At 33.2% G+C, this 25,005-nt stretch overlaps 1 protein-coding gene across 1 annotated transcript in view; it reads right to left on the minus strand.

Moving 5' to 3' along the window:
• The window catches only part of STXBP5L (syntaxin binding protein 5 like), a 390,498-nt gene that overhangs the window by 181,784 nt on the left and 183,709 nt on the right, over nucleotides 1-25,005 (minus strand). The window contains exons 8-10 of the mRNA XM_030330346.1: nucleotides 22,643-22,726; nucleotides 17,638-17,761; nucleotides 1,932-2,010 (exon numbers count right to left, since the gene is read on the minus strand). Coding sequence (XP_030186206.1) covers nucleotides 1,932-2,010; nucleotides 17,638-17,761; nucleotides 22,643-22,726 — 287 coding nt within the window. The remainder of the gene's footprint in view (nucleotides 1-1,931; nucleotides 2,011-17,637; nucleotides 17,762-22,642; nucleotides 22,727-25,005) is intronic.

Genomic DNA, 25,005 nt, shown 5'->3' on the forward strand with positions numbered 1-25,005 from the left:
ATGTTACATGTAAACCACGAGTTTATGGCCTTACTTCCTCTACTAGACCATAATAGATTCAAAAGCAGGCAGTATTCTCTTTCATTTTAGTACACTAAACAAGTTGCACAGTGTGTAGTATGTAGTAATAACTAATAACTAATATATATATTTAATAATAATATATGCATATATATGCAATATTTATCAATATATAGTATGTACATGTTTCCATATATAATATGTACATATGTTTCCATACACATAATACCTATGTAAAATGTTTCCATCCCTAATAATTAAATTTAAAATGTTTTAAGACTTTAATTATAAGAGTACAAAACTGTGGTCATTTTTACTACTTAAGCATAGTAACATTTGGCTGGACTAAAGAAGTATTAATCTATCTTATGTGTGGGGAGGTACATAAACTGTCATAAAAATATACTCATTAAAAACATATCTATCTATATAAACATATACGCCATATATGTTTATATATATAAACTCACTAATTAAAAATGGCCATAATTTTATACTATTAATTCTTTCAAAGAGCAGGTATAATCAAACATTAAATGTGATGAAAATTGAGGAGGGCACCTGTTGGGATGAGCACTGGGTGTGGTATGGAAACCAATTTGACAATAAATTTCATATTAAAAAAAAAAAAAGAAGGGGCGCCTGGGTGGCTCAATCCGTTAAGCATCCGACTTCGACTCAGGTCATGATCTCATGGCTTGTGAGTTCAAGCCCTGCGTCCAGCTCTGTGCTGAGAACTCAGAGCTTGGAGCCTCTTCAGATTCTATGTCTTTCTCTCTCTCTCTCTTTCTCTTTCTCTCTCTCTCTCTCTCTCTCTCTCTCTCTCTCTCTCTCTCTCTCCCCCTCCCCCGCTTACACTCTGTCTCTCTCTGTCTCTCAAAAATAAATAAACATTTAAAAAAAATTTAAGGGGTGCCTGGATGGCTCAGTCAGTTGGTTGTCTGACTTCAGCTCAGGTCATGATCTCCAGGTCTGTGAGTTCGAGCTCCGCGTTGGGCTCTGTGCTGACAGCTCAGAGCCTGGAGCCTGCTTCGGATTCTGTGTCTCCCTCTCTTTCTGCCCCTCCCCTGCTAATGCTCTCTCTCTGTCTCAAAAATAAATAAAAACATTAAAAAAAATTTTTTAATTAAAAATAAATAAAAATAAACATTAAAAAATAAATAATAAAAATAAAAAATAAATGAATCTATAATACTGAGAATACATTCCAGTGTGAGCATATAAGTAATATAAAGTAGTATTGTCCAACTCAGAGTTAAAATAAATTAAGGTTTAGGTCAAGAGTTGTAATTATAATAATTCTGAATGAGAATATTACCACTAATAATTACTGGAAGTAAAAAGAACACTGTTGATTTATAGGATAAGACTGCTATGTACACATGATAAAACTTTATTATATACTATTATTCAATTTTTTGTCTTAAAATTTAGTACTATTTTAATATGTTAATATCTAATATACATCAGTGATTATCTTTCCATCTAACTATAATCTTTCTAATTTCAGCATGTAAAATCCTAAAGTACAGAGACTTGGTTATGTATTTAATTCTATCATGTAAAATGCTAACAGGTATGTTTCTGCTGAATAAAATTGAATGGTTGCTACCTGTAATGTGTATGGCCCAAAGGTCCTACTTTGTTAAAATTAATTTGCATAATATTCATCTGAATATTCATAGAAAGTTAAAATAATTGGCAGTTGCTATTTGTAATATTCATAATAACATCATAGATATTCCTATTAAACAATAAGAATCATTATCATCAATGAAGAGGATATAGCCCATTAATATACTTACATAATTACGTAAAACTTTAAATAATACATAAACATTAAATGTTATTTGCCTTTCCTGTCTGTTTTTATATAATCTCCTATATTCCCCAAAGTAAAAAATGCATACCTGTTTCTACAGGTCTTGTATTCTACTTTAAGAATTGGCTTACAAGACTCAGATTTTCTTCCTTCTCTTTGACTTTTTCCTAAAGAAAGAAAAAGGATTTTGTTAAATCATATTTAAATTCTACTCATCCATGATAATTTCAAAAGTTTGACTAAAAGAATATAAAGAAAAGGGATAATTTTGTGTTTTGCATAGTAGGATAAACACAGTTCTATGCATCCAAACATATGTGTTGAATTTGTAAACAATTTGTTGAATTCTAATAAAATTATTTGTAAATTTATATCTGTATTGTTTTGTATTCTCCATGTATAAATCTAGTCTCATATAGTTATTTTAATTAACTTTTAAAATAAACAACTTTAAAATTGAAGACATATACACATACATACTCTTCTGCATAACGAAATGTATTATTATGAAAATCCATACTTTCACATGCAGAAAGATTTGCCATTTAAAACTTATGATAGACTATCAAAATAATTGTATTTTTGTCAAAATTCATGTAAAGGAAAGTCCAATACACAAAGAACACAGATGGCACATTTCAATGATATACTATATTTGCATAAAAATAGTGTCTTGTAGGGAAAGGTTTATGTTGTTTAGACTCCATGGATTTTGCAAAATGATCAAAAAGAGTAGGAAATGGACATAAAGCTACTTCTACATATAGCATCTTTCTAGTTATGCTTTTGCTTATAATTCTATGTCTCATTTTGATAAAATTGATGATTTTGAAGTATGTTTCTTTTTTATTTTAATAAGCACTCTTATTTATTCTTGTATTGCTACAACTGTTTATAGACACAGATACCTATTATGTAGAGAGATGTTTATGTGCATTTAAGTTTAAATTTTCAGGATAGCTTCAGAATGACACAGTCATAATCTAAATAGGATGTCAACATAGTTTTATTTAATTTGTTTAAAGGGCAGGGTATCAGCATACAACATACCTTATCTGCTCCATGGCATGCTTTCTAAATTTGCCTTTTCTTTCTTTTACCCTATGTCAACTAAAGAAGCAACCAATAATAAAATATTGGTCATGGGGCATTTGGGTGGCTCAGTTGGTTAAGCATCAACTTCAGCTCAGGTCATGATCTCACAGCTCATGAGTTTGAGCCCCACATCAGGCTCTGTGCTGATGGTTCAGAGCGTGGACCTGCTTCAAATTCTGCATCTCCCTCTCTCTCTGCCCTTCCCCTGTTGTGCTCTGTCTCTCTCTCTCTCTCTCCCCCAAAATAAACAAACATTAATTTTTTTTAAATATTGGTCATAATCATTCACATTATGAAAAAAGATTTTAAAGTATCTGTATTATATATAAAAAAGAATTGCTGACATGATATGTAGGTCATGATGCCTTAAAAAGAAAGAACTTTGGCTCAGGGACTCACTCTGAACAGTAGTCTTAGCGGGGAGGAACAGCTGGTTGGTGATTACTGGTTTGGGTAACGTGGGAATAGAGAAAACTGAAAGAAATAACACTATAAGGAAAGAGACCCATTCTCCTCAGTTGATATCTTTTTCCTCCATTGCTTGTCTAATAATTGCCAATCCATTAATTAAATCAAAACCGTATATTTGCAGTTGTTTATATATACACGTATATAGGTATGTGTGTTTATATATACACGTATATAGGTATGTGTGTATGTATACATACACACACACATATACATAATGGAAACAATTACTGTTTTTCAATCAATATACATCAGTATCATGCACAGATTTCAGTAAAAAAGAACAGTATCGGGGCGCCTGGGTGGCGCAGTCGGTTAAGCGTCCGACTTCAGCCAGGTCACGATCTCGCGGTCCGTGAGTTCGAGCCCAGCGTCGGGCTCTGGGCTGATGGCTCAGAGCCTGGAGCCTGTTTCCGATTCTGTGTCTCCCTCTCTCTCTGCCCCTCCCCCGTTCATGCTCTGTCTCTCTCTGTCCCAAAAATAAATAAACGTTGAAAAAAAAAAAAAAAAAAAAAGAACAGTATCTTAATTAATTATTTACTTCAATTTCCAACTCCAATAATTAATTTTTGGCTGAAGGTTTTCAACTTTGATTATATTCATTGCCTGTCAGTAATTGAAATATGCTTATATGTCATGTAAAAAATTGTCATAAAAATTACATTTATTGCTACTCTTTATGTTCAAAGTACTATACTAAATGGCAGGATAAAAAGGAATAACCATCAAGATGCTTAAAATTTACTAGCTTAAGCAAAACAAACATAAAACTGACAATATGAGGTACCATAAATAAATGAGTAATAGACATGAAGTGTTGAGAATAGAAGGAGTACATGAAGCAGTAGTTAAGAATATTATGACTTTACTTTATGACAGAGAATTTCCAAATGACTTTCTAGAAGCTAGATTAAGCATTATAAATAGGACTTGGGAGTCCCAGTCCAAGATGGTGACATAGGAAGACCCTGAACACACCCCCCACAGACATACCAAATCTACACCTACTTATACAGCAATTCTTCCTGAAGAACTGAGGGCCAATTGAACAGCTTATGTACAACAAAAAATACACCACAAAGAGAACAGCACAAGAGAGGGAAACACAAACAAAGGGAACCTTCACCCCCAATGCTGTGAACTACAGTGGGGAGGGGTAGGACTAAGGGACAGGAAGCAGACTCATCTGTCCTGGGGCATAGAAAAAAAGTTATGGTTTAAAAGGGCAACTAGAATATAATGGAACCAGCCCTAGAGCACTGCCAAATGGGAGGGGGACTGAAACTGTCTTAGGGCTAGAGGGACTGGCAAGTTCCACTGTCTATGATAGCCCTCCACCTTGATAGTAAAGATGGGGGCAGGGTCCAGGTGCCATAGCTGGTCTGCCACCTCAGCAAAACCTGGGCCCCTAGCACATGCCAGCCCTTGATGACCTGGGACAAAGAAAAAAGCCACAATTTAAAAAAGCAACTAGCATATAGGGTACCTGGGTGGCTCAGTTGGTTAAGCGTCTGACTCCAGCTCAGGTCATGATCTCATGATTCATGGGTTCGAGCCCTGCATCAGGCTGTGTGCTGACAGCTCAGAGCCTGGAGCCTGCTTTGGATCCTGTGTCTTCCTCTCTCTCTGCCCTTCCCCCATTCTCTCTCTCTCTCTCTCTCTCTCTCTGTCTCTCTCAAAAATAAACATTAAATTTTTTTTTAAAGCAACTAGCATATAAAAGACTCCACCAAATGTCATGGAAGCTATTGAAACTCTCCAGGCAGACAAGCACCATGGTTTACATTCCCCTCTCCATCTTGAAAGCTTGCACAAGAGCAGAATCCAGGCACCCTAGCTAGCCTACTACCTCAATGACTCTGGGCCCCTAGCCCACACTAGCTCTAGCTATTCCACCAAGACAGCACCACTGTGGTGCACACTGGAATACTCCTTATCAGTGTTCACTACAGTTACAGCCCTTTTGCCAGAGTGATACATGGGCAAAGCACTCGAGAACACTCCAGGGCCAGGCAATGTTGACTCCAGACAATTCACCAGGCACCTCCTGCATGGAGCACCCTAGGACCACCATCCCTCCCTCTGCGTAGCTCACACTCTTCCTCAGTTCCAGCCTCTCCACCAGGGCTCCCCCTGCATGGATCATTCTGGGATACCCCAACTTGCACCAACTTCAGCTTTAGCCATCCTGCCAGGGCACCCTCAGCACAGAATGCCCCAGGAGCCCCCTCCCCTCCATCTTGCACCCGCTTCAGTTTTAACTATCCTGCCTGGATTCTGTCTGTGTGGCGAGCCCCAGGACATCCCAGCTTGTACCCACTTCAGCTTCAGTCTTCCTGCCAGAGTACATAATGTGTAGGGTCCCAGGATACCCCCTCCCCCAACACAACTTATACCCACTTTAGCTTCAGCTGTTCTGACACAGCACTCTATGTGGAGAGCCCTAGGATCACCCTGGCCCCCACCCATTTCAGCTTCAGCTATCCACCAGAGAGATCCTAGCACAGAGTGCCCCGGGACCCAGGGTACACAATAGCCATAGCTCTGGCCAGCTAACCAAAGTCACCAGGCACTTAGTCTACACAGGGGATGGTAATACACAAGATCATTCCTTCAAGTTTAGAAGAAGTAGCTGTTTCACCTAACTCACAGATACAAAATTAAGCAAAATGAGGAGACAAAAGAATATGTTTCAAACAAAAGAGGAAAACAAAACTCAGAAAAAGAACTAAATGAAACAAAGATAAACAACCTACCTAACAAAGAGTTTAAAGTAATGGTCATAAAGATGCTCAATGAATAGGAGAGAAGAGTAGATGAACTCAGTGAGAATGTTAACACAAGTTTAAATATATAAGAAAAGCATCATCAGAGTTGAAGAATACCATAACTGAAATGAAAAAATCCACTAGAGGGAAGTAACAGTAGATTAGAAGGTGCAGAAGCAATCTGAAAGAAAGAGCAATGGAAAGCACCCAACCTGAACAGCAAAAAGAAAAAAAGAATTGTAAAAAATGATGATAGGTTAAAGGATACCTGGGACAACATCAAACAAACATTCTCATTATAGGCATCCCAGAAGGAGAAGAGAGAAAGGGGCACAAAACTTACTTGAAAAAAAATGATAGCTGAAAATTTTAATAACCTGGGGAAGGAAAAAGACATCCAAGTTCAGAAAGCAGAGTTCCAAACAAGATTAATCTAAGAGGTCCACATCATGACACATGAAAATTAAAATGTCAAAGATTAAAAATGAAGGGAATTTTAAAAGCAGCAAAAGATAAAATTCTTTTAGAATGTATTCACACTTAAGTGACTATCAAATTAATATAGACTGCTATATACTTAGAATATTATATATGAAACTCATGGTAACAACAAACCAAACACCTATAATACATACACAAAAAATAAAGAGAAAGAAAACCAGTAATTACACTAAAGAAAGATGTCAATCACAACGAAAGAGAGCAAGAGAAGAAAAAAGGAACAGAGAACTACAAAAACAGCCAGAAAACAATGAACAAAAGGGTAAGAGTACATACCTATTAGCAATTACTTTAAATATAAATGCTCTAATGCCCCCATCAAAAGACATAGGGTGGTGGAATAAATAAAAATACAAAATCAACCCATCTAAATGCTGCCTATGAAAGACTCACTTCAGACCTAAAGACACATAGAGACTGAAAGTGAAAGGATGGAAAAAGATATTCCATGCAAATAAAAGCAAAAAAAAAAATGGGGCACAATATTTATATCAAACAAAATAGACTTTAAAGCAAAAATTGTAATAAGAGACAAGAAGACACCATGATAAAGGGGTTAATCCAACAAGAGGATATAGCAGTTATAAATATCTATGTAGCCGACACTGGAGCACTCAAATAAATAAGGCAAATATTAACAGACATAAAGGGAGAAATTGGCAGTAATACAATAATAGTAAAGGTCTATAACACACGACTTACATAAATGGATAGATCAGGCAGAAAATCAATAAGGAAATGGAGTCTTTGAATAACTTAACAGAAATATATAGAACATCCCATCTAAAAACAACAGAATATACATTCTGTTCAAGTGTACAAGAAACATCTCCAGGACAGATCACATGTTAGGCTATAAGACAAGTCTCAATAAATTTAAAATCATATCCAACATCTTTTCTGACCACAACAGGATGAAACTACAAAATTAGCACAAGAAAAAAATGTGGAAAAAACACAAACAGATGGAGGCTAACCAACATGCTACTAAGAACCAGTGGGTCAATGAAGACATCAAATAGGAATTTTAAAAATACATGGAGAGGAATAAAAATAAAAACATAGTGGTCCACATCTTTGATGGAGTAAAATCAGCTCTAAGTGGAAAATTTAGAGCACTGTAGGCCTACCTTAAGCAACAAGAAAACTCTCAAATAAATAATCTAACCATACACCTAAAAGAACTAGAAAATAAAAACAAACAAAGCCCAAAGTGAGTAGAAGGAAAGATAACATCAGAAATAAATTAAATAAAGACTAAAAAATCAATAGAAAAATCAATGAAACCAAGAGTTGCTTATTTAAAAAGGTAAACAAAATTGATAAACTTTAGCCAGACTCATCAAAAACAAACCAAAAAGAGAGTGGGCCCAAATAAACAAAATCAGAAATGAAGGAGGAGAAGTCAGTAACAGCTGACATTGAAGAAAAATACAAAGGATTATAAGAAACTACTACACAAATTATATGTCAACAAAGTGGACAACCTGGAAGAAATGAATAACTTCCTAGAAACATAGACACTTATAGAAATGAATCAGGAAGAAATATAAAATCTAAAAAATCTAAACAGACCAATTAGTAGTAATGAAATTCAACAGATAATCAAAAAACTTCCAACAAACAAAAGTCCACATCCAGATTGTTTCACAGGTGAATTCTACCAAACATTTGAAGAAGAGTTAATATCTATTCTTCTCAAACTATTCCAAAAGATAGAAGAAAAGGGAAAGCTTCTAAATACACTCTATGAGGTCAGCAATATCCTGAAAACAAAACCAAAGACACTGTGAAAAAGAAAACTATAGGGCAAGAACCTTGATGAACACAAATACAAAACTTCTTTTTTTTAATTGTTTAATGTTTATTTAGTTTTGAGAGAGAGAGAGAGAGAGAGAGAGAGAGAGAGAGAGAGAGAGAGAGACAGAGCATAAACAGGGGAGGGGCAGAGAGAGAGGGAGACACAGAATCCAAAGCAGGCTCCAGGCTCTGAGCTGTCAGCACAGAGCCCAATGCGGGGCTCAAACTCACGAACTGTGAGATGGTGACCTGAACCAAAGTCAAACCCTCAAGTGACTGAGCCACCCACGTGCCCCAAGATACAAAACTTCTTAACAAAATATTAACAAACTGCATTAGCAACACATTAAAAGGATCATTCACCATCATCAAGTAAAATTTATTCCAAGAAGAATGCAAGGATGGCTTAATATATACAAAACATTCAATGTGATACATCACATTAACAAAATGAAGGATAAAAGTGATAAGATCATATCAATATATGTACAAAAAGTATTTGATAAAATTCAACATCCATTCATGATGAAAACTCTTAACAAAATGAGTTTAGCAGGAACATACCTCAACATTATAAAAGTGATATATAACAAAACCCACAGGTAACATCATGCTCAATGGTGAAAAACAGAGCTTTTCCTCTCAGATCAGGACAAGGATGTCCAATCTCGCCACTTTTTAACATAGTACTGGGAGTCTTAGCTTCAGCAGTCAAACAAGAAGAAGAAAATTGTTAGCATAAATTAATTCAGTAATGTTGTGGGATACAAAATTAATATACAAATATCTGTTGCATTTGTATATACTAATAATGAAGTAACAGAAAGAAAAATTAAAAAAAAAAACAATCCCACTTACAATTGGACTGGAAAGTATGAAATGTCTAGGGATAAACATAACCAAGGAGGTGAAAGACTTATACTCTGAAAACTATAAAACAGTGATAAAAGAAATGAAAGATGACACAAATGGAAAAATAGCCCATGCTCATGTACTGAAAGAATATCATTAAAATATCCATACTACCCAAAGCAATCAACAAATTCAATGCAATCCCTATCAAAATGCCAATAGCATTTTTCACAAAACTAGAACAAATAATCCTAAAATTTGTATGGAATCACAGAAGACCCCAAATAGCCAAAGCAATCTTGAGAAAGAAGAACAAAGCTAGAGGTATCACAATTCCAGATTTCAAGATTTACTACAAAGCTGTAATAATCAAAACAGTATGGTACTCACAAAACAAAACACACATACAAAAAAAACACACACCAAAAAACCCAACAACAAAAAAATAAAACAACACACATAGTCCAAGGAACTATAGAATAGAATGCCCAGAAACAAATCATGTTTATACGGTCAATCTATGACAAAGGAGGCAAAAATATCCAATGGGAAAATGACAATTCTCTTCAAAAAATGGTGTTAGGAAAACTGAACAGCTACATGCAAAAGAATAAAACTGTGCTACTTTCTTATACCATATACAAAAATAAACTGCAGATGGATTAAAGTCCTAAATGAAAGACCTAAAACCATAAAGCTCCCATAAGAAAAGATAGGCAGTAATCTCTTTGACATTGGCCTTACCAATATTCTTCTAGGTACATCTCCTCAGGTAACAGAAACAAAAGCAAAAATAAATAATTGGGGCCACACCAAAATAAAAAGCTTTTGCACAGTGAAGGAAGTCATTAACAAAATGAAAAGGCAACTTACTTAATGGGAGAAAAATATTTTAAAATGACGTATCTGATAAAGGTTAATGTCCAAAATATATGAAGAAATTATACAACTCAACACCAAAAAAATAAATAAATAAAATAAAACCAATCTGATTAAAAAATACGCAGAGCACTTGAACAGACCTTTTTCCAAAGATGACATACAGATGGCCAACAGACATATGAAAAGATGCTCAACATCACTAATCATCAGGAAAATGCAAATCAAAACCACAATGAGAGGTCACCTTACACCTGTGAGAACAGCTAGAATCAAAAAGACTAGAAATAACAAGTGTTGGCAAGGATGTGGAGGAAAACAGACCCTACTGCACTGTTGGTGGGAATGTAAATTGGTGCTGTCACCATGGAAAACAGCATGGAGATTTCTCAAAAAATTAAAAATAGAAATACCATATGATCCAGTACTTCCACTACTGGGTTTTTAGCCCAACAAAACAAAACACTAATTTGAAAAGATATATGCACCTCTATGTTTATTGCAGTATTTACAGTAGCCAAAAATGGAAGTGTCTATCCATAGATGAATGGATAAAGAAGATTTGGTGTATGTATATATGGTCTACTATATAATGAACTATTACACCTCCATAATAATAATGAAAAAAGACACCCAATTTGTAAATGGGCTAAGGGACTGAATCAGTGTGTCACCAAGAAATATTAAAAATGACAATAAGCACATGAACAGATATTCAATATCTTTATTCATTAGGGAAATATCATTTAAAACCACAATGAGATATTATTGCATACCTACCAAGATGGCTATAATAAAGATAGATATTAACAAATGTTGATAAAGATGTGGAAAAGTTGGAAACCTAATACATTGCTGGTAAGTATGTAAAAGTCTGAGGACTCTGGAATACAATTTGGCGGTTCCTTAAAATGTTAAATAGGAGTTGTCATTTGATCCAGTAATTCGATTCTTAGGTATATTCCAAAGAGAAATGAAAATATGTGTCCATATAAAAGTTGTACGTAAACATTCACAGAATTATTCAGATAGTCAAAATATGAAAACAACCCAAATGCCCATCATGTGATGAATAGATAAAAAAAAAGTGGTATATCCATACAATGGAATATTATTCACCAATGAACAGAAATAAAATACTTAAATTTGCTATGACATGGATGAACCTTGAAAAAATTATGCTAAGTGAAAGAAACCAGTCATGAAAGACTACATTTAATCGGAGTTCATTTCCACGAAATGAAATGTAGTCAAGTCTACAGACAGAGGAACACCAGCAGTTGCCTAATGATGGAGGACTAGTGATAAGATGACTGTTAATGAGTATGGGATTTCTTTTGGGGATGACAAAAATGTTCTAAAATTAGATTGTGTTGATGGTTGCATAACTCTGAATAAATGAAAAACCACTGAATTGTACACTTTAGTGAATTGTGAATTACATCTCAACAAATCTGTATTTTTTAAAAATAGAAGTTTAAGTTCTTTGAAGTACAGCATTAAACTTCAGAACAAACTATTTTCATCACTTATATCTCAGGATTTCTAGTTTAACAAAGTTTTGGGGATCTTTAAATTTACCTTGTTTTTATGGTTGCTAGCTCAATGACATTTAAAACACAGTACACACACACACACACACACACACACTCACACATGCATATACACACACACTTAAATAAATTTCTTTCATTTCAGTAAGAATTTATTTATTTCAGCAAGCATTGTTCAGGGCATCTAATCTTCCAAACCATCTATAATAGACCATTTCTTTTTGTTCAAATAATTTTCCTATTTTCATGTTTATTTTTGCTGTACATATGTACATCTGATTTTTAAAAACTGTTATTTTTCTTGGGAACAAATTGAATTTTGAATTAATATGTGGGGAGCTAACATTTTATAATATTAACTCTACCCATGCATACATAGGGTATGTTTTTCATTTATTAAAGTCCTCCTTATGTCCTTTAGTAGAAATAATATCTCACTGTTATTTTACATTTACTTCGGGGATTCTTATGGATGCTATTTTTTTCATGGTTGTAATCATCCACTTTATTTTGTTTTGTATACAGAATTCTCATGTTATACTTAATAGTATTCCTAATTAGTTTTTATTTTTAGCTGTGCAATTACATTATCGAAAAGTAATTGTAATTTTGAACCCTCAAAACTTTTAAAAAATATTTATTTATTTTTGAGAGAGAGACTGAGAGCAAAAGCAGAATGGCAGAAAGAGAGAGGGAAACACAGACTCTGAAGCAGGCTCCAGGCTCTGAGGTGTCAGCACAGAGCCCGAAGCGGGGCTCAAACTCAAACTATGAGATCATGACCTGAGCTGAAGTTGGACGTTTAATCGACTGAGCTGCCCAGGTGCCCCAAAACCTCTAACCTCTTAAATGTCATAATTCTTTTTGAAGTCTAATTACATTACATATTGTTTTGAAGAAAATGTTAAATAATGGTGATAATTGTTGACATCTCTATCCTGTTTCTGAGCAACAATGTCACTATTAAGGATTAGATGGGATTTAAGATCATATATGTAGATTGTGTATGTGTGTGTGTGTGTGTGTGTGTGTGTGTGTGTGTGTATGTTTAGCTGAGGGCATTGTGATTGAATAATACATATGTGAAATCATTAAAATTTACTGTGAAAGAAAAATAATATCTGTAGTACTAGTGAAAACCAGCTACAACAAGGACAATGTCACCACAGTGCTAACCTCAAGTAAAATAGGTACTAAATTAACCTTGTTGGCTGTGGCCACCTTCCCTCTTTTCCTACTACTGTCCAATATGAGTGTCCGACAAAGCCTACTTTTGTAGTATAGAAAATATTGATTTGTAGAAAAATAATAAATCTATATATGGTTTCCCAGTTTAGGAAACACAATGGCTAAAGAAAAGGGGGGGTAACAAAATTATATTCTATACTATATTCAACATAATATCCATAATATGCATTATACAGTCCAAATTATTAGATATATGAAGAAGCAGAAAAATTTGAGTCATTCTTATGAACAGAGGCCATCTTCAAGGGGAAGCATATTCTGGTTTCATCAAAGGTTTAAAACAACAATTATAACTAGACTCAATGTTTAAAGGAAAGGGAAGGGAAAGGAAGGGAAGGGAAATGCTCATAATGACTAAGCAGGGGAAATCTCAGCAGACAAATACAAAATATAAAAAGGTAGCAAGTGGAAAAATATCTAAAATAAAAATAACTTAAGGGACTTAATAGCTGAATGAAGATTACAGAGGAAAAAGACCAATGGGAATTATCCAATTTGAAATTCAGAGAAAAAATGATTAACAAAAAAATGGAGGCTCAGAAACATGTGGGACAATACCAAAAATTCTACCAGACAGATAACTAGTGTTCCAAAAAGAGATGTAGAGAGAGGTTGGAGCAGAAAAACACATTTGAAAAAATAAAAGCCTGAAAATTTCCCCAATTTTGTGAGAGATATAAATTTCTAAATGTAAGAAGTTCTGTAACTCTTAAACAGAATGAATTTGAAGAAGAAAACTCTAGGCATATCATAGTCAAATTATTCAAAATAAAAGTTATAAAAATTTTGAAATTAGCCAGGGGAAAACAACAAATTATATACAAGGGAACCAAATGTCAAAAACACCACACATTTCTCATTCAGAAACACTGTAAACCAGAAAATAATGGAACATTTTTAAAGCGTTCATTCAGCACCTTAAAAACAACACACACACATATACAAACTGTCAACCCAGAAATTTAAATGCATCATAAATGTGCTTCAAGAATAAAAGAAAAAAAGAGAAGAACTTTTAGATAAAGGAAGGTAAGTGAAATGCTGATTGATGTTGCTGTATCCTCAAGAACAAATGAAACTATAAAACTTCATAAATACAAAATTATATTAAGAAAATTATAAATAAAATACAGAATATTTTCCTTCTAATTAAAAAAATACTTAAGACTACTTAAAGCAAAAATTACAACAGTGTATTTAGAACATATATAACTATTATAATAGTATAAATGTAAATAAATATATATGATTATGAAGCTTCTACATTTTTTCATAAAGTGTTACAATGTTAACTCTAATAGACTGTGAAAAGTTAAAGAAGTATACTGTAATCCCTAGAGCAACTGATCAAAAAAATGTCTTAAGATAAAATGCCTACATGTAAATTAGAAGGAAATTCTAATAAAAACTTTCACATAATCCAGAAGACAAAAAAAAAAAAAAAAGAACGATGAAAGAAACAAAAAAAAAGATCGGACCAACAGAAAACAAATAACTTGGTGTGCCCAAATCCAATTCCATCAGTAATTACATTTAATATTAATGGACAAAATACTTCGACTAAATGATAGAGACGAAATAAAAAAGACCCAACTGGGGCACCTCGGTGGCTCAACTGGTTGAGCGTCCAACTTTGGATCAGGTCATGATCTCATGGTTTGTGACTGCTGTCAGCACAGAGCCTGCTTCAGATCCTCTGCCCACTGGTCTCTCTGCCCACCCCCCTGCTCATATGCTCTCTCTCAAAAATAAATAAACATTAAAAATAAAAAAGACCCAACTATATGCCCTCTATAGGAGACATAATGGATGCCTAACAATTAAGCCTCAAAAATACATGAAACAAAAAATGACAGAACTAAAGTAAAAAATGGTCATTCCATAATCCATAAGAAATTTTAATACCATTCTCTCAGAAATTGATAACACTAGTCAAGTATCACTAAAATCAGAGGATCTGATTAATATTATCAATCACCTCGACCTACTTGATTTTTACAGTATATAAAGCAGAAATGAACAGAATTACAGGGAAAAATCTATAATAATAGAATTTTAACTTACCTCTCTCAAAATTGGAAAATCAAACAATAAAAACTTAGCAAAGATTTAAAATACAAAGAAAACACAATTTCAATTTGAGCTTTGTATTGGAAATGTATTCTTTTCAAGCGTACTTGGAACTTTGTAGTAATTATTTGTTTATGTCTAATTATAAAGCAAATCACAGTAAATTTTGTAGAACTAGTATCACGCCACATTCTCAGACTACAGTTAGTTTCCAAATCTATAACAAAACGCATTTTTAGAAATTATAAAACAAATGTCTAACTCAGACATCAAAGAAATTATAATAGAAATTAGAAAATACCTCAAACTGAATATTAATGAAAATTAAAAATTTTTAATAAAATTAATACCAAAACTTATAGAATACAGCTAAAGTACTACTTAGAAAAATTTTTATTTTCTAAAATAAAAATAAGTGAAATGAAATGTAACAAAATGAACCTGAAGAATATAGATAAATATGACAATGAATGCCTTTATTGTAAAAATCACTGATGTCTGCTTAACTATGGTGAAGCAATGGTATTTAACTTAATCTATATGTTATGAGACAGGTGCTGATGTTTTCAACAACCTGAGAACAGAATTTTAACCCTTTCAACAGGAAAACAGAATTATAGTTGACTCTTGAACAGCATGGGTTTGAACTGTGTGGGTCTACTCATGTAAAGATTTTTTAAAAGTTTTTATTCAAATTCCAGTTACTTAATATAAGTATAATATTAGTTTCAGGTGTATAAGCCACTCTGGAAAACAATATGAAGTTTCCTCAAAAAGTTAAAAATAGAACTACCCTTCAATCCAGCAATTGCACTATTAGGTATTTGCCCAAAAAACATAAAACTAATTCAGGGCTGCCTAGGTGGCTCAGTCCATTAAGCATCCAACTCTTGATCTCAGGTAAGGTCATGATCTCATGATTCGTGGGATTGAGACCCGAGTCAGGCTATGTGCTGACAGCGCAGAGTTTGCTTAGGATTCTTTCTCCTTTCTTTCTCTGTCCCTCCCTCCCCCACCCTCTTTTTCTCAAAATAAATAAATATATAAGCTTTAAAAAAAACCTAGTGATTCAAAGGAATAGATTTTTAGAAATAAATATAGTACTGTAAATATATCTTTTCTTTCTATGATTTTAATAACATTTCCTTTTCTCCAGCTTACCTTATTGTACGAATACAGTATATGATACATATAACATAGAAAATATGTATTAATTGACTGTGTTTATCAGTAAGGCTTCTAGTCAACAGTATGCTGTTATTAGACAAGTTTTGGAGGAGTCAAAAGTTATATATACGCAGATTTTCAACTGCATGAGGATCCGTGCCTTATCTCCCATACTGTTCTAGGGTCAACTGTACAGAAAACAACCCTAACTTATAAATATGGATATGGTGAAACATATGAAAGTATTAAATATCTAATCCAGCCAAAAAGAACTCATATAGAAGTTGACAGTCAAGAAGAACAGAAGTAAACAGAAAATTTATGAATAAATCATATTACACACATAAAAAAAGGCATAAGGATTTTAGGGGGAGGAGAAAAAGTAAACTCATCATAGAAATAAATATTTAAATCTGAGTGGGAGGTATAGCAAATAACTATCCAAGGTTTCTATACTGGCAATCTGTAAATGAAGCATCTGAAAGTAAGTGAGTAAATGCAAAGTAATCTCTAAGTAAAGCTGCTAGGTTAAATGTTGTAATAATTTAATAATTTGTAAATGGAACATGCAAATGTGGTAGAAAAAAGGACAGACCAAGACAAGATGGAATAAGTGGATCTTGTGGTTTATGGGTCATTCATTATAAAGAAATAATACTAAATTTTCTAAATCTGACACTATAATAAATGCTCAGAAAATATAAAATAGACTGTGTTTGATTAACTGCTAGGTTTTGACCTCCCTATTCTTACAACCAATGATATAAGGTAAACATGGAACTCAGATCACTACCAATATTCTCAGAAATAAAATGGTCATCTGAATAAAAGATACTCATACATTTGAACTTTTTATTCTGCCCAGTGAGACAGGTACAATATAAACCTTAAATACATCCTTTTGATAAGGAAGATAATAAGGAATATAATCTACAATGAAAACCATAGTTCTCATAATTTAATGGGATCAAATGGTAGAAATGGAAATAAGTGAGAGAATCTAGAAAATGACAAACTATAAACCAGTTTAGGAATTAGGTCTGAAAGTCAGATCTATATGGTGTCATTCTCACTATCTCTGTAACCCTTAAAACTGGACAGATTTTCTACATTATCTCCTGTGCTTCAGATACATCAACCATCCATCATTCAGTTTTGGTTGGAAAGGTCTCTATATAAGTATCACAAAGTAGGAAAGTGGATAGACACAGGGGAGGGAAAGTACAGAAAGTTTGGAGTATAATGTGGGGATCTGAAGGAGGTATAAAGAGGTATTTAAAATCAGAAGTTACATCCTATTACTTTCTTTCAAACACATTGATACCACCTGTTCCACTTCAAGTCTAGGCACTATATCTCCAGAGTTTATTTCTTTGGAAAGCATACACCTTACCATGTGGAATTGTAGTCTGGAAAGGACGACTTGGGCTTTTCAGGTTCCATAAAGTCAAGCTACCATCTGAATGGCTGCACATGAATTGTTTGCCCTCATGATGCCAATCAATTGAATGAATAGCCTAATGAAACAGCAATTAAAAACAAGTGGGGAGGGGGAAAGTTGATATGTTATAGCATTCTATATTCCAAAGGAAATATATTCTGAGATAAAATTATTGTACCAACAATACTTAATAAACATACATAATTTTTCTGACCCAGATCATACTACCTTTAGCTCTAGTTCTCTATAAGCTTATAGAAGACTACGAAAAATAATCTCCTGAGATAAAAGTTAGGTACATTTCATAATATCATTATAGCCTAGAACTTTTTGTTGTAAATTCTATGTCCTCCCTGTATCCTATATGATTATTTGGAAAATTATTTACATAGAAATAAAAGCAAGGTTATCTGAAGATGATTTCTGGAAAGGTAGAGGCCTACTTTCACCTAAAGTAGCCAATTTAAAAAATAATTTACGTAAGAGCTACCATCTGAGGGCTTACTATGTGCTAGACCCCTTGGAAAACACTTTATTTATATTAACTCTATTAATTTTATTAAAAAGGTATTATTTTTTCCAATTTTCGCATGGTGAAATAGGCCTACAGAGATTGATATACTTGTTCAGGTCACACAATTCAAAGCCAGGGTCTATCCAACCACAAAACCCACATTCTCAATCATTTTACCATATTGCTTCTAACATGAATTATTTAATTGGCTTGGCAATTTAGGGTTTAAGGAAGAAGGATTTAAATCTTTTTTTATACTTCTAATTTCACTCTGAAGATGTGAAATACATAAAATTAACAAGTAATTATTCCAGTTTCACATATTGTTTTATTCCCAGTGGTAGCACAGTGCCTTGCATAAAATAGATACTCAATATCTGTTGTATGAATAATAACGTTATCATATATTTCCACAGCTTGGTATTCTTTCTAAATCATAAAGTTTATATGGACTTTGGATAATGCATAAAAGCTGAACAGATATGTACAACATTACCCTTTCCTTAAAGGAACTTTCAAAACTGCAAAATAGGGAAGACTGAAATAAATGAATATTAATAATAGTTATTGTTTGGAACTTTTAACATAAATATGCATATATATTTGCATATAAAACTAAGATACACACACACACACACAAACACCATATACTAAGATATGTGTATTTAAAACTAATTTATTGTTTGTTTTCCAAACAGTAAGTATTATTAGAGTTAGAGATAACTGATGGCTAGAGTAATCATTAAATACATCATAAAGGACATAGGATATGAGCTGTACCTCAAGATAAGTAAGATTTAATTAAATGAAAAGACAACATGGAACCCTGGACTTATTTTCTCTCTCATTCTGGTCTTCATTACTAAAGACTTTTTTTTTTTTTCTTTTTTTGCCAGGGTTCAGTAGAGACAGAGGAAAATACTCTTCATCTTTTCCTTTGCTCATTCTCACTATTTTGGGTAGATCAAGGGAAATGTTTTAACTTTTACGTGTTAACTTGACGAACTCAATGTAAAGTTCTCTCAGACTGCTTTGCTATGAATGATGGAGGCAGAGAGATCATCTCCAGCCCTAACCCTTCTTCCTATCTTACTGAATTTCTTCCTACCTTCTGGGGAAGACAAGTACAAAAATAATAGCTGCAACATAAAAGCAAAATAAGTCTAAGTGCCATGAAAGATATATACTTATTGAACACTTATAGGTAAGAAAAGGCATCTAAAACCAGTTTGTTATTAGAGAAGGTCAAGTAGTGCATCACTGAAGAACTGGCATTTGAATACATTTAATGGGTAAGTACCCAATTTCTATTAATTTGATTATACCCTACTCCTTTCTTAAAAAAGGACCTTAAGGTTCTGAAGAAAAACCAAAAATGAAACAAAGCAAAAACAAAAGCACACACAAATATAACTAATACAAGAAGAATTTTTAAAAAGATAGAAAATAAAATACAGAAGATAAAACACTAGCTAGTTTGGTCAACTCGATGGCTGTGATTGAGTTTCTCTCTACAACAAAAAAGAAAAAGGAAACCCAAAAAGCAGATATCAATATGAAAAAGGAAAATCAGTGGCTACTCAAGGAATTAAAAGGTTATCATCATGTCAAACTCTGAGGGTTTTCACTGTGAGAGATTATTTAGAAATATTGACGTAATGAAACAAAAAATGTCACAGCTAATGTGGGAGTAAATTCATATAGTTATTTCTGAAAACTATGTTGGATTTATAAAACAAACCTTTCAATTCATCAATGGCTATTCATCAAGGGGCTAGTTAGGTAGTCCAAATAGCTTTACAGTGGCTAAAAAGTTAATAGGATTTTGATATGCAAAAGAGGAAAGAAGGGAGTTCATGACAAGGAATTAGCTGGAGCAAAGGCTTGGAGGTGGAAAATAAATGGTATGTTTAGCAGATAGTAATATGCCTGAAGTGTGAGGAGTGCTTATAAAGATTCATGGCATTAAACTAAAGGGAAAAGATAACATTGGGATCTTAAATCTCCTGTCAAGGAATAAAGATTTTGTATTGTTGATAATTGGGAGCCATTCAAAGTTTCTGAGGTAGAGAATTACATGATCTGTGTCTTAAAATGATAATCTTGTTAATGAAAGATACTGAAAAGGTAAGATATCAGAGGAAATGCAATTAGTTAAAAGGCTATCATAGTCTTCCAGGCAAGAGATAACAACCTAGATTAGAACATTGAATGTGGGAATGAAAAAAAGAAAGGAAATGAATGATAGACAATATAACAGAACCAGGAGACTACAAAACTGATAGCATAGGATATGTAAAGAAGAAAGATTAAATATGACTCTAAGGGTTACAAACTGGAATAAATAATCAAAATTTAAAAACTGAAAAAGAGAACACAGAACAAGGTTTAGGTCTTTAAATGTAAATTCAGTGTCAATGAGATATTTACCTGGACTTGTGTGATATATGGATCAAGAGCTCAGGAGAAAGGTAAGGGTTAGAGATACATTGATTTTAAATTTATTAACATAAAATTAATATTTGAAATGATGGGAAAAGGATATGAATACAAATGTAAACTGGAGGAGAAATCAAGAGGGTAAAGATATAGAATCCTGAAGAGTGTCTATAATTTAAAGGAAAACTAAGGAAAGAAGTGATGGAGAAAGGAGGGGCAAAAAATGAGGTAGAAAGACACAGACAAGGGAAGACACAATTTTAAGAAGGAGGGGCTGATGTAAAGCCACAGGTTTAATGAGAAACTTAAAAGACTACGAAGGGGTCACTATTTAAATAATGAAGAGGTCATTGGTGACTTATTAGAAACCATTTCATAATAGTATTACAAGTAAATTCTAAATACAAGAGGTAAAGTGCTGAGGAAAGTCTTAAAAGTTTGGCAGTAAAATGATATATATAACTATCTCCATTAAAATGATAGGGTATATAATTATGCATCACAGTAAATAGATTATATGTATATACATACATATATACATAAGTCAATATTTAAAATGATTTTTAGGTATAAAGTAGGTGTAGTGTAATACTCTACTGACTTAAACATTGTTAATGTTTATTTGAAAATTTCACTAAAAGTTGTTTTTGCTCACTTTTTAAGGTTAGAACTCTTCCTTCTACACTGTTTTAGGGCATAAAAAAGGCAGCTGAGTCAGCATTTTGCTCTGGATTTCCTTTTTCAATGGCCTACTCTATTTCCAATTGGCTAAATACTCAGATCATATTTGAGATCACTTTTATCTAGCTACTAGTCATCTTTATATTTTGTGTATTTAACAAAAGAAAAATCTAGCTTAGCTCCCCAGGGACTTCTCTCCTTATGATTCAAGATGCAATAGAAGTTCATCACACAGAGCATAAATGTATGACATCACCTGCAGGGCATCTTCCACCAATCATGACCAAATTACCCAACTAAGTACTTCTGAACTCTGTCACTATGAGAATTATCTTGTACATACCATAAAATCTTAGTTTGCAAGAACCACTAAGAAACAAATTGGGTGTGTGTGTGGTTATGAAATAGCCAAAAGCTTCTATCTTTAAGCATCGAATTTAAAAATTCAACTGTTATGAAAGGATGGGAGGTAGAACATGAAGAAATGTGGTTTTTTTTAATTTTTCTATTTATCTCAGTGTTGCCTTAAATTCTTCTGCATTCTTCCCATATAAGTGCGGGTGATACCAGATAATGATTATTTGACCTGTATTTTCCTAACTCTCCCTACTTTACTATTTTTAAAATTGAATTGAGAGCTTACATTTATATCCACAACTATAAGAGGTAATTACCCTTTTTCACTTTTTGCCCCAACCTATCTTCATATTAGGTTCTTCTGAAAGGGGAAATCATTAATGGTATAGAATCAATCTTTAAACAACTAGAGTATTAATGCAGAGTCTATTCTCTGATAAACAGCAGTTCATTGCTTTCTCTAAATGAAAACCTAATGGTCTCAACTATGTACAATAAAACTTCCTTCAAGATCGTACTGACTCTTAAGTATTACTATTTACAAAATCAATCTTTATTCTGAGAAGGCAAGTATTGTATGATAAGGCCTTTCAAACTGACCTCTTAAATTTTCTGCCACAGAAAAAGAATTTTCTAAGGAAGTTGTGAATAGTGTCTTTAAAGATCTTAAGGGTACTGAGTGAGGCAAGACATAACCATGGAAAACCTAAAGAAGGAAAAGGATAGATATTAGGCATCAATGTATATAAGATGCCAAAAGGGACCCAAAAACAGTCAATGGAGAATTCTCATTCAGGAGAACAATCCAGGTTAAAACTTGTGCAAATGCCAACGGTCAATATGAGGCACTGGGTCAGAACCAGGCAGTTTCCCAATGATAAAAATTGGTAATGTACAAAGCTTATAGTAGAAAACAGGCACAAAGTTATAATATCCTTTTCAAATATTTCAGTAGAAATCACTTACCTCATCATAATAAACTCTCAGTTCTGCTCTTTTAGATTTCAAGTCCCAGAATACTACAGTACCATTTTCATAACCTATCAGCAACTGGAAAACATTAGAACAATAATTTTTGTAATTCCAACATTAATTTTACTTGATCCAAATAAAGCTTAATGTTAATACAATAAAGCAAAATCATAACACAAAACACAACTTTATTTAGAATATCAATTTTTCTAGAGCCTGAATATATATTTCCTATTTAAAAAAATGGCAAATAAACTCTAGTTCAATATAAAATATTTACCAATGAAATCTGCCTCGTTCCAAAGAGAAATTGAGGAAACATAAATATATAAGAACAGAAAAATAAATGACAAAATTGGAACAAAGAAAAATGGGATAGAAAATGAAGATGAAATAAAGGGTGAAATGGGATAAGTTTAATGACTAATGTACATGCCATTCAGTTCTATGTACTGCAAAAATATGGCCACAAATTGGTTTCTAATTTCTTTATATCAAATCCAATTTTCTCTTGGAGTTATATATTTTATTTTATTTTTTCAATATATGAAATTTATTGTCAAATTGGTTTCCATACAACACCCAGTGCTCATCCCAAAAGGTGCCCTCCTCAATACCCATCACCCACCCTCCCCTCCCTCCTACCCCCCATCAACCCTCAGTTTGTTCTTAGTTTTTAAGAGTCTCTTATGCTTTGGCTCTCATTATGGAAAGAGCCTAAATGTCCATCAACTGATGAGTGGATAAAGAAATTGTGGTTTATATACACAATGGAGTACTATGTGGCAATGAGAAAGAATGAAATATGGCCTTTTGTAGCAACGTGGATGGAACTGGAGGGTGTTATGCTAAGTGAAATAAGCCATACAGAGAGTGGGTGAGTTATGTATTTTAAACTGGTGATTTATGAACCCTAAAAAGTTCACAAACGTATTCTAGAGGTTTACATCATTAAAAATGGTTGATATTTATAAATCAATAAAGAAGACAACAAAATACATGTTTTCACTTTAAAACAGAAGTATTTGAGAACAGATAATGATTAATAGATGATCATATTCAACTCATTTGGCTAATTACTGCTAGCCATGCTGATTTTTATTATCATATAATTCGGAGTTATTATTTGTAGATATATTGTTATATTTACTCTGTCATTAGTTTAAAAAAACAGGAAGGATAAAAATGGGCCAGTGCTCAAATAATGATAGTATTTTCCACAAATCTGCCTTAAGATGATTTTACTAAAACACAGTAGTATTTCTCTGATAAACATTCTTACACAATACAGAAAAATGTTTCAATAATTCTAAAACATCAGAGGTAAAAACAGAAAATAGAGTGGTGGTTATAAGCTACTCCTATATAGCATCCTGAGACCTAATCACTTACCTCAACATTTTATAATAGGACACAAAAAAATGACAAAAATAAGTGAGCTAGTTTTAACTGGAAATGTAAATTTTTCAAATATCGTTTTATGAAATAAATGTATATTTGAAGCTATAACATGTTTAAAGGTTTTATTTTTAACTTTATTTTTTAATTAAAAATATTTGAGTACAGTTGATCCAGAATGTTACATTAATTTCAGGTGTACAACATAATAACTCAACTTCTTTATATGTTATACTATGCTCATCACAAGTGTAACCACCATCTGTCACCATACAACTCTATTACAGTATCATTGACTATATTCCCTATGCTGTGCCTTTTATTTCTGTGACATATTCATCCCACAACTGGAAGCCTGTATCTCCCACTCCCCTTCACCCATTTGGCCCATCCCCCACCCCTCTCCTCTCTGGCAATCATCAATTTGTTCTTATAGGTCCGATTCTGTTTTTTGTTTGTTTATTCATTTGTTAGATTCCACATATGAGTAAAATCATATGGTATTTGTCTTTCTCAATCTGACTTCTTTCACTTAGCATAATACTTTCTAGGTCTATCCATGTTATCACAAATGTAACAATCACATCTTTTTTATGATTACAAATATTCCATTGTGTATATATACCACAACTTTCTTGTTCATTTGTCTATTGATGAATACTTAGGTTGCTTCCATATCTTGACTATTGTCAATAATGCTGCAATAAACACGGGTGCACATATCTTTCTGAGTTAATATAATTGGTTTCTTTGAGTAAATACCCAGTGGTGGAATTATTGGATCATATGCTTTTTTTGTTTTTTTTTTTTTTTGAGAGAGAGAGAGAGAGAGAGAGAGAGAGAAAGAGAGAGGATGAGCTAGGGAGAGGGGCAAAGGGAGAGGGAGAGAATCTTAAGCATGCTCCGCACGCAGAGCCTGTCGTGGGGCTCAATCCAACAATACTGGGATCATTACCTGA

The sequence above is a fragment of the Lynx canadensis genome, chromosome C2, assembly GCF_007474595.2.
Source record: "Lynx canadensis isolate LIC74 chromosome C2, mLynCan4.pri.v2, whole genome shotgun sequence".
NCBI classification, from domain to species: domain Eukaryota; kingdom Metazoa; phylum Chordata; class Mammalia; order Carnivora; family Felidae; genus Lynx; species Lynx canadensis.